Below are 11,439 nucleotides of genomic sequence, written 5' to 3' on the forward strand. Positions count from 1 at the left end.
CGAAGTAGAGACTTTTGCACACTTTGTTTACAAGATCTAGTGAGATATTTTAGCTAGAAAATAGTCTCCAAAGCAGATTTGTTTTAAAGTGGTGTGAATTTCTGTTGAGCTTTTCTTTTGTGAGTGAAAGGATCTTTAGTGTAGCTCTGTTGAGGGTTTTCTGAGTGATTGTAAAACTTCTTGGCTTGACTAAGTGAGGCTTAGGGCAAGGAGGAAGTGCTCCCTCCATTGTACATCTAGTTGATCGACTTTCATCAAAGAGAAGTTGCTCTTCCTTGTGTTTGGTCTTCAAGTTTGGGTAAAGCTTGGTAGACACTTGGTTTGTTTCTCCATTTTACATTTCTGTTTAATAAAATCTTCATTGCTTATCTATACTTGCTTCTCCGATCAATATTGCTATTGTCTTCTAATCTACTTGGTTGATCATTACTAAAAAGGAAGGTAAATTTTCATTAACGAAAAAGTGCATAAACTTGGTTAAGATTTTAATCAAACCAATTCACCCCCCCTCTTGGTTGTCTGTGGGACTAACAATTGGTATCAGAGCTTGGTCTCCTTGAGATTAAGCTCTAACGGCTTGGAGTAAAGATGACAACCAGTCATGCTATGTTTGTTGAGGGGCAATCTGTTACTAGGCCTCCCATGTTCAGTGGCTCTAACTATGTTAGCTGGAAAGAACGAATGATTATCTTTTTGCAATCTATTGATATTGAACTGTGGTTTATTGTGAGTGAAGGACCGCATGAAGCTAACTTTCTTGATGCAGATACAGGGCTGCTTCGGCCAAAAATGAGAGCTGAAATGAATGCTCAAGACAGGACTAACCTCACATTGAATGCCAAGGCCATGAATGTTCTCTATAGTGCCTTAGATTCAAATGAATCAATTAGAGTGAAAGGCTGTAAATCAGCCAAAGAAATGTGGGATAAGTTAAGAGAAATCCATGAGGGTGGTGACAATGTGAGAGAACAGAGAAAGGCCATCTTGGTCACAAAGTATGAATCTTTTAAGATTGAACCTCTTGAGGATATTGACAAAATGTTTTGCAGGTTCACTGACTTGATCAAAGATCTCGAGGTGTTGGGCAAAGAGTACACCTTGGGAGAGAAGAACAGAAAAATTCTCAATGCATTGGGCAAAGAATGGGAAAATAAAGTGACTGCAATAGAAGAGGCTAAGGATTTAAGTTCTGTGCCTATTGAATCTATCATTAACTCACTAACCTCTTATGAGTTGAAACTGAAATCTAAAGTGCAGGAGGAAGAGGATGCTAGAGCAAAGAGAAACATTGCTCTAAAGACTACTCAAGGTGAAGATGATCCAGCTCACCTGGATGATGAAGACTCGGATGGTGATGATAATGATCTTGCTCTTATCACCAGAGGCTTCAAAAGAATTTTGAATAAAAGAAAGTTTAGAAGGGGAGGTCCTAGCAATCAATTCCAGAATCAACCATCTATCGCAAAGTACAAAGGAAAACAAGATTTCAACAAGAAACAGTTGGACAAATGCTTCGAATGTGGACAGATTGGACACTATGCAAATGAATGCCCCATGAAGAAGATGAAAAATGGAAAAGCTGATCGAAAGCCAAGATTCAACAACTTTCAGATTACTTGGAATGAATGCAACTCCGAAGGGGAAGTTGAAGAAGAAGAGGAATCAGCTCAAATGGCCTTCATGGCTATTGGAAATAATGAGGTAACTTCCACTCACTCGCAATCTGAAAGTGATGATGATGAAGATGATGATCTTGAATCTTTTGTTGAAAAGCTACATAATGCCTTGAAGGAATCTTATGATAAGAACAAGCTGTTAAAACAGAAAATTGCTTTTCTCATTCAAGAAAATACAAGTCTGGTTCAACAAAATAAACATCTAAAGACTGACAATGAATGCCTTGTAAGAGCCGGATGTGATGTTCAAAACGAGCTTGACAGAAAGACTAATATTTGTGAAATGCTGAAGGAAAGGCATGGTGATTTGAAGAAAAGAATGGACATCTTGGATGAAACTTTGAAATCAAGAAAACAGGATTTTCTCAAAAGAAACATGTCATCTACTCATCCTTCTGCTTGTCAAAGAACATTTGCTCACAACAAAATTGCACATGGCTTCACAACATATAGAAGAGGTGGATTGAGATATATCAAACCAGTACATGTTAAGAACTCTTTCATTATGTGTGATTTCTGTTGTCAAAGAGGGCATTTGAAAGGAGATTGCTATGTGAAAAGAAATCAGAACAAAGGGATGAAATGCATGTGGTTAGTTAGATACAATGCTAACTATTATGGACCCAAAAATTAAAATGGGTACCAAACACCTTATTTTTTCAGGAAAAAGGATCAAACAAGTCCAAATGGTTTATTGATAGCGGCTGCTCAAGGCACATGACCGGTGATCCCTCTCTGTTCATAAAGCTGAAATCAAAATCAAGTGGAAAGGTGACGTTTGGTGATGATGTGAAAGCTAAGACAATTGGAATAGGTGATGTTGGTAAGAATGGTGAAACTTTTGTTCAAAATGTGCTCTTAGTTGATAACTTAGGTTATAACTTGCTTAGTGTTAGTCAATTGTGTGATAAAGACTTGTATGTGTTGTTTAAAAAGCTTGAATGCATTGTACTTGATTCCAAATACAATGTTGTGTTCAAAGGTAAGAGGTTTAATGACATATATATTGTGATTCTTGATAAAGTTGATTCTTCTAGCTTAAAATGTCTTAAAGCTTCAAATGAAGATCCTTGGTTGTGGCATAGAAGACTTTGTCATTTTAACATGGACTTACTAAAGGAAATTTCGAAAAAGGAACTAGTTAGAGGCTTGCCAAAAATCAGTTTTGAAAAGGATAAAATATGTGATGCATGTCAATTTGGTAAGCAAACAAAAGTTTCTTTTAAAACAAAGAAGTGTGTATCTACTTCAAAACCCTTAGAACTCTTGCATCTTGACTTATTTGGCCCTACTCAAATCTCTAGCTTGGGTGGTAAGAAATACTGTTTTGTGATTGTGGATGATTATTCTAGATACACTTGGGTGATATTTCTTGCTCATAAAGATGATGCCTTCAAGAATTTTACTTCATTGTTTGCTAAAGTGCAAAATCTGCTTGGTTTAAAAATTGTTAGAATTAGAAGTGATAATGGAAGTGAATTCAAATTTTGTGGTTTTCCAGAATTTTGTGATTATAATGGTATAACTCATGAGTTTTCTATTGCAAGGACTCCACAGCAAAATGGTGTTGTAGAAAGGAAAAACAGGACTCTCCAAGAGGCTGCTAGAACTATGTTGAATGAATGTAGATTGCCTAAATACCTTTGGGCTGAAGCGGTAAACACTGCATGTTATGTAATGAATAGAATTCTCTTGAGACCAATTTTGAAGAAAACTCCTTATGAACTGATTTTTGATAAGAAACCTACGGTTGGTTATTTCAAAGTATTTGGTTGTAAATGCTTTATTTTGAATCTAAAGGAACATCTTGGCAAGTTTGATAAAAAATCTGATGAAGGAATATTTTTGGGATATTGTGAAAATAAAAGAGGATATAGAGTTTTTAATAGAAGGACTCTTGTGATTGAAGAAGCTATACATATAACATTTGATGAAGCCAATGATGATAATTCCAAAAGTTTGTGTGAGGATGATGATGTAGGTGTTCGAGAAGGAATGGAAAAGCTATCAATTGGGAATGAAGGAAGTTCTAAACCAGCAGCAACTGAAATGGAAAATGAAGTTCAAAATGATCAAGAAGTGGAAGATGAAGACAAAAATGATGATCCACTCAAAGATCTTCCCAAGGCTTGGAAATTCAGCCAAAATCATCCAAAAGAACTTATAATTGGTGATCCATCCGAGAAGGTAAACACTCGTTCCTCATCGAGAAAATTGATTGATAATTTTGCTTTAGTTTCTCTTTTTGAACCTAAAAATATCAATGATGCTTTAAAGGATGAAAACTGGATTTTGGCTATGCAAGAGGAACTTAATCAATTTGAGAGAAATGAAGTTTGGACACTTGTTGATAGACCTCAAAATCAGCCTATCATTGGCACAAAGTGGTATCAGAGCGAGGTCGCGGGTTCGAGTAAGTTGGATGATAAAGGTGTTGTTGTAAGAAATAAAGCCAGATTAGTTGCTAAAGGATATGCACAAGAAGAAGGAATTGATTTTGATGAAACATTTGCTCCCGTAGCAAGATTAGAATCTATTAGAATGCTTCTTGCTTTTGCTTGCTTCAAAGGTTTCAAATTGTTTCAAATGGATGTTAAAAGTGCCTTTTTAAATGGTTTTATTGATCAAGAAGTGTATGTGGATCAACCCCCCGGTTTTGAAAATACAAAATTTCCAAGTCATGTGTTTAAACTTTCTAAAGCTTTATATGGTTTAAAACAGGCTCCAAGAGCTTGGTATGAAAGATTAAGTGGTTTCTTGATTGAAAAAGGTTTCAAAAGGGGTGTTGTGGACACCACACTTTTTACTAAGCACGTGTTGAAAGACCTTCTTATTGTGCAAATATATGTTGATGATATTATTTTCGGTGCTACTAATGAGTATCTATGTAAGGAGTTTTCCACCACTATGCAAAATGAATTTGAAATGAGTATGATGGGAGAATTAAATTTCTTCCTTGGACTTCAAATACATCAAGCTCTTGAGGGAATTTTTATAAATCAAGCAAAATATACCAAGGAATTGCTGAAAAGGTTTGGCATGGAGGACTCAAAACAAGTTGGAACTCCAATGTGCACTTCTACAAAGCTTGACAAAGATGAAGAAGGTAATCATGTGGATGAAAAGCATTATAGAGGTATGATCGGAAGCCTACTTTATTTAACCGCAAGTAGACCTGATATTATGTTTGCTGTTTGCTTGTGTGCTAGATTTCAATCTTGTCCAAAAGAATCACATTTGAATGCTGTAAAAAGAATTTTTAGGTATTTGAAAGGTACATTAGACTATGGTCTTTGGTATGCTAGATCTAATGAGTTTGCTCTATATGGTTATTCGGATGCTGATTTTGGAGGTTGTCATGTGGATAGAAAGAGTACGAGTGGAACTTGTCATTTTCTTGGAAATTGTTTAGTCTCTTGGTTTAGCAAAATGCAAAATGCAATATCTTTGTCTACAACCGAAGCGGAATATATTGCCGCTAGTGCATGTTGTGCTCAACTTTTGTGGATGAAGCACACTTTGAATGATTTTGGATTGTTGTATGACTGCATGCCTGTATTCTGTGATAATACTAGTGCTATAAATTTGACCAAAAATCCTATTCATCATTCTAGGACAAAGCACATAGATATAAAGCATCACTTTATTCGTGATCTTGTTCAAAAAGGTGAAATATGTGTAAATTATGTTTGTTCTAAAGATCAATTTGCTGATATATTTACCAAAGCTCTGCCATTAGATCAGTTCATTCATCTAAGATCAAAATTAGGAATAATCGAAAAATCATCCTAATATTTCTCAAAGTCTTCGGACGTCCGAAAGAAGATGAACGGACGTCCGATGATGTTCTTCAGCCATTTTCCAGAATTGCGCCTGTTCGGACGCAACTGTCGGACGTACAACTTCGTTCGGCCGTCCGACAGTGCAACGGCTCATTTGTTTTAAATCAACTTTCTTCCTTATTTGCTTCAGTCTCTTCATATCCTATTTCCTCTCGGACGAAAACTCTCTCTTCCCTCACTCTCAAATTCGTACCATTCTGTAACTACCATTCCCAAATTGACTCAACCAAAACATTTCCCCATCGTTTGCGTTTCATTTCTCCTGATCATTTCACCAAACTGAGTAACATTTCGCAAATCCCCAAATTTTCCTCACAACCCTACTCTTGCATAACCGCTCTGTCAAATCTCGTTCAAGGTGTTTTTGTCCCAAAATTTCTGTGCGATTCACTTCCCTACTGCTGTGTGCATCATTTGCATCCTCCATTCCACACATTTAGAACAATGGTGAATCTAAGGGGAGGAAAAGTTACTGCCGGACGCAAGCATCCACTCAGGGATGAGGATGAGGATCTTCCTACTGTCAAACGGACATCCAAACGCTTCAAAAGGGGAGCTATCAAGGGTCAAATGTCACGGCCTACTCCACAACCCACATCTCAGCCTGAATCTGGACAGGGGACCTCCTCTCAACCGCCTCCTAAATCAGTTCCTCCTCCTACATTCTTTGATGATGCTGCGAAAGACAAATACTCCTGGATATCCCAGAAGGGTGTCATCCCTCAAAGAACTGTAAACCCCTCTGAATTTCGCTCCATAGGTTTAGAATCCATTCTGAGTCTATTTGCTTTCCAGAAATGGTCACATCTTATTTCTATGCCAAATGTCTACTATCCAGATATGTTGCATCAATTTTTTGCCAATCTAAGGAAAGGTTCTGACCCAACTGAAATATTTTCCAGGGTTAATGGGGTAGACTTAATCATTGACTCTGAAATTGTGAACTCCATTTTAAATACTACCATTGAACGTTTATGCAAAGATAAGATTGCTAATTTCTTTTCTTATGAAGAGCTTCCTACTGCTGCAAATCATTTTGATGGGACAAAAATGTTAACCTATTTCAAAAGAAGTTTTTCCTCACCTGCTGATGCTAAATTGAATGATCTGGCTCCTGTGAATTTAATTGCTTTTTCTATCATTTCAAACCTGCTTGTGCCCACTGATGGGCACAGAACTGATGCAAACAAAATGGAGTTGTACCTCTTTTATTGTTTTCAAGAAAAAATTCGTATTGATTTTGGTTTTGTCATGTGCAAGTTCTTACTTCGCTATGCCACTGATTCTCGCAGAAAATTGTCTTATGGAAAGTTTCTTCAAAAGATTTTTGAGTTTAACAAAGTCCCTATTCTAGGTGTTTGTCCTAAAGAAGCATCTTCTTATGCCTTTACAAAAGGGTATTTTGAAAGAAAAAATCTTGTTTTCAAAGATAATCTGTGGGCTTATAAGGGTGCATCTTCTAGTGAACTTAGGTCTAAGACTGCACATGATCCTTCACCCATTTCACTCACTCCCATTCACCCTAGGAAGTCTGCCACTAAAGCATCTTCCTCTTCCAGTGATGAAGTAATTGAGCTCCTTCGTGAACTCAAACAGCATGTTCTTCTTCCAGAACATGGTCTAATGCTCACTATGTCCTCTGAGCAACAAACTGCCTTCCTAGACAAAAAGAACCTCCTGTTTCCCCCCCCTGTTGTTGAGGAAGTTTCCCATGACAAAGAGTCACACCCCACTGATCCAAGTTCATCAATTCCGGATCCTGGTTCTTCAACCCCTGTGACTCCTCATGGCACCTCTACATCAGATAAAGGCAAGGCACCAGTTGAAGAGGCTGCTGAAGATGATGAAGAAACTGAAGAGGAGGATCTTGATCAATATCAGCTCTCTCGGAGGACACCTGGATCCACTTAGTTCATCATTTAGGACATTTGCATGTTGTTTGTCTCTTTTATGTTTTTGTAGTATTCAACAATGAATGTGTAATGTAATGGATATTTTAAGTTTCATTTTGGATGTCTAAGTACTGTTTTGATGGATGTCTGAATATTTTGATGAATGATTGTCTATTCTGATATTCTGATGGTCTAAGTTTTGATGTGTGAATTTGTCTAAATTTGTGAATTTGTGGATGTGGTGATGTGATTGGTTGCCCGTTTGTGATGACAAAAAGGGGGAGATGGTTATGATTGATGATTGGTAATGTTAGGATATGTTGGATTGATTGTTTAAATTTGGATTGGCTGATATGCTTAATTGATTAACTCGGATGGGCAGCTTTGTGAGGGGGAGTTTTCCAAAATTTTCAAATTTTGTGATTCACTAAGACAGGGGGAGTTCTTGTCTATTTTGAAAGAGGAAGTTTTCATTGCAATCATAAAATTTCATTTCAAACCTTTGTTTTGTCATCATCAAAAAGGGGGAGAATGTTATTCTTGGTTTTGATGATCACAAAGTATTTTGAAATGTATCTAACCTTCTTCGATTATAAGTGTCTTTACATATCAAAGAATCAGGTATGAATAGGTCATGAAATGCATTTCAACCAAAAGAAGAAGCAAAAACAGGATACTCACGTCGGACGGCCGAAAGGAATCTGTCGGACGTCCGAAAGGATAAAGAGCATCAAGAAGGAAGCTCTGTCGGACGCTCGTGAGGAAGCATCGGACGTCCGGAAGGATCGGACGCTTGCCATCGGACGCTCATCAACCGCATCGGACGTCCGAAAAATTCCAAGCTAACTTTCCAACTCTCTGCCTACGATCGGACGCTGCGGTGTCGGACGATCAAGACGCATCGGACGTCCGAACGTCAACTTGGATGCCATCGGACGATTGGTTCGGACGATGATTTGATCGTCGGACGTCCGACAGCCCCAACGGCTAGTTGACTCTTCAGCTGCCTTCTATCCGTTGGAAGCATTGATGAAGCCCATTTCTGGTTCCCTTTAAAATCAAACTGGTCTGAACGAAGTAGAGACTTTTGCACACTTTGTTTACAAGATCTAGTGAGATATTTTAGCTAGAAAATAGTCTCCAAAGCAGATTTGTTTTAAAGTGGTGTGAATTTCTGTTGAGCTTTTCTTTTGTGAGTGAAAGGATCTTTAGTGTAGCTCTGTTGAGGGTTTTCTGAGTGATTGTAAAACTTCTTGGCTTGACTAAGTGAGGCTTAGGGCAAGGAGGAAGTGCTCCCTCCATTGTACATCTAGTTGATCGACTTTCATCAAAGAGAAGTTGCTCTTCCTTGTGTTTGGTCTTCAAGTTTGGGTAAAGCTTGGTAGACACTTGGTTTGTTTCTCCATTTTACATTTCTGTTTAATAAAATCTTCATTGCTTATCTATACTTGCTTCTCCGATCAATATTGCTATTGTCTTCTAATCTACTTGGTTGATCATTACTAAAAAGGAAGGTAAATTTTCATTAACGAAAAAGTGCATAAACTTGGTTAAGATTTTAATCAAACCAATTCACCCCCCCCTCTTGGTTGTCTGTGGGACTAACACTTAAAGACTTGAATGTGGGCAACATATCATGTACAAATTTGTTGCTTATTCTTCCAGTAGCAGATCGATACATACCAACAGGGAGAAATGTTCTTAAATTCTTGGCCTCCCTCAAGAGTTTAAACTTATCAAATGTGTCATATTCACTGGGAAAATATGTGAAGTTACGTACTCTAGCTGTGGTACCATGGCCAGGGTAATGATCTTCCAACCTGAGAGAATATTTTCCTGCAACAAATCTAGCCAAATCATTGATAAGGTCATGCATAGAGAATTTGTCGTTGCTTGGCTGCCACAACAATGACCCCAATCTCAATTCATGCAAGTACTCTTCACCTATGTCTTCAATAGTTTTAAACTCTCTTTGGTGCTCCAGAAGACCATTAGCATGCCATAGCTGAATTATTTCTTTTTTTTTAAACCATAAACCTTTACGGAACACAGAACAATAAGCAAAGCACCTTTTAAGATGGGAAGGAAGGTGCATGTAGCTTAACCTCAATGCTGGCAAGATGCCATTTGGATTTCTTGTCTGGTTCCATATATCATTTCTTAAAATGTCTTCCCACTCCTCAACCATTCCTCTTGAACGCAAAAGACCTGCAATTGTTTTCACAGCCAAAGGCAACCCTTCACACTTGTTCACAATTTTCTTTCCTATCACTTCAAGTTCACGCCAGTTTTCATTGTCTTTATCTCCAAATGCATGTTTCTCAAATAAGGACCAAGAGTCCTCCTCTGATATCAAATCCAAATGATGAATTGACATTTTTTCGCCCATCATTAATGCAATTCTGTTATCTCGTGTTGTCACTATGATCTTGCTTCCTTCAGAACCACCTTTGAGCAGCATCTTCAATTTATCCCAGTCATCATAGTCACGATTCCAAACATCATCCAGTACAAGAAGAAACCTTTTCTCAGTTAAGCCAAGTTGTAGCTTAAGCTGAAGGGAATTCAAACTCTCACCAGAGTCAGAAAATGAGATCTCGAGCTCCCTAAGGAGTTCCTTCGTTATCCTGGTGGCATCATATGCTTCTGATACACAAACCCATGCCTTGGTAGTGAAATGATTGTTCACCCTCTTATCATTGTAAACCAATTGAGCCAAGGTCGTCTTACCAATCCCACCTTGGCCCACTATTGGAACTACAGTGACACTGTCTCTTTTTTTATCCTCAGACAACAACATTTGGATTATCTTCTCCTTGTCAACATCTCTACCACAAACAGTGTTCTCATCGACCAAAGAAGTCGAAGGCAGTCGACATGATTGTATTTTCGATTCAACAACTTGCAAGCCCAAGGGATTAATTTGCTGTATAAATCCCTCTAGGCTAATCACAACGTTTTCTATCTCAGGCATAATCCTTTTAAAGAACTGATTACTGAAAGATGAAATATAGGTGGAAGCACTTACCAGGAAGCTGGTCGAGCTCTGATACTCAGTTTCTACCTTAACTCTGAGAGCTTCAGTGTTGATCTCATCGAGCAAGTCATCTGCCTGGTAAACGAGTTCATGGAGCTCTTCAAGCCATTCCTTGACAGCTTGGTTGCTTATTTCCTTGTTTTCTGCATCATCAAGCACTGCTCCAACTGCCAGTAAGTTCATCTTGAGCTTCTTGAGGAGTTCATCATCAGCTTTTCGCTTACGAAACAAATTCAGGAACTCTGGTGTAGCCATCCTATCAAACAGCACTTGAAGGAAAGCGGAGAGAAAAGAGCCTCCAACTATGGCAAGAGCCATATCTTGGGGTGGAGGTCCTTGTACCGAAACAAATTCAATCAAGCTAACGAGAGAAAGAGGGCACTACTGCAGCAGACCAGAGTATGGTTGGTTTGGTTTTGTGAAGCCAAGCTCCCAAGAACAGAAAATGATTTCATTTTCACAGGGTGCAAAGTCAACAAAATTGACCTTCGGCGGCAAAAACTTACGTAGCCTAAGTTTAAGGGCCCACACATATATTAAACAGTGCACAATTTGCCACATTTCATGCTAATTTTAAGTCCGCACTTCCCCATTCCTCTCTCCTTGACCAACGCCGCCACCACAACGCCGCCATTCGTTTACACTTGGGCCTTCAGCCCTATTACAGCTGAAATCAACTTATATAAAAAACTGGTATAGCTAATTAGCTTAGAAATCAATATTTGAATGGCCAAATATTTTTCCAGATTATGGTTTCTTTCTGATTTCCCGACCAAATTCAATCCCACCCTCTTGGTAAGTCTCTAAACCGAAGGGGAGAGAGAGAGAGAGAGGAACTCCAAACGGCCCTGCCAATCTTTGATTTTTTCTCTCTCTTTAATTTCTACCTTGATTTGCTTTCTACCTTCCAATCCTTGTTTGTTTTTCTGCAAAACCTATGGAGCTTAAGAAAATTAAAGCCGTAGCCTTGGGTTTTGTCTTTTATGAGAAAA

General features: G+C 38.2%; 1 protein-coding gene across 1 annotated transcript; it reads right to left on the reverse strand.

The window, feature by feature from the left end:
• Positions 1-2,059: 2,059 nt before the first annotated feature.
• On the reverse strand, positions 2,060-10,765 carry LOC140036233 (putative disease resistance RPP13-like protein 1). The gene is made up of 2 exons (XM_072077569.1): positions 9,017-10,765; positions 2,060-2,071 (listed from the first exon to the last, which is right to left on the reverse strand). The coding sequence occupies exons 1-2, from the start codon at positions 10,763-10,765 to the stop codon at positions 2,060-2,062; spliced, it is 1,761 nt and encodes a 586-aa protein (XP_071933670.1).
• Positions 10,766-11,439: the final 674 nt, after the last annotated feature.

This window comes from Coffea arabica, chromosome 2e, assembly GCF_036785885.1.
Source record: "Coffea arabica cultivar ET-39 chromosome 2e, Coffea Arabica ET-39 HiFi, whole genome shotgun sequence".
Taxonomy (NCBI): Eukaryota; Viridiplantae; Streptophyta; class Magnoliopsida; order Gentianales; family Rubiaceae; genus Coffea; species Coffea arabica.

Excerpts from the sequence above, each read along its gene's own strand:
- LOC140036233 (XM_072077569.1), bottom strand. The coding sequence starts at position 10,765 with ATGGCTCTTGCCATAGTTGGAGGCTCTTTTCTCTCCGCTTTCCTTCAA.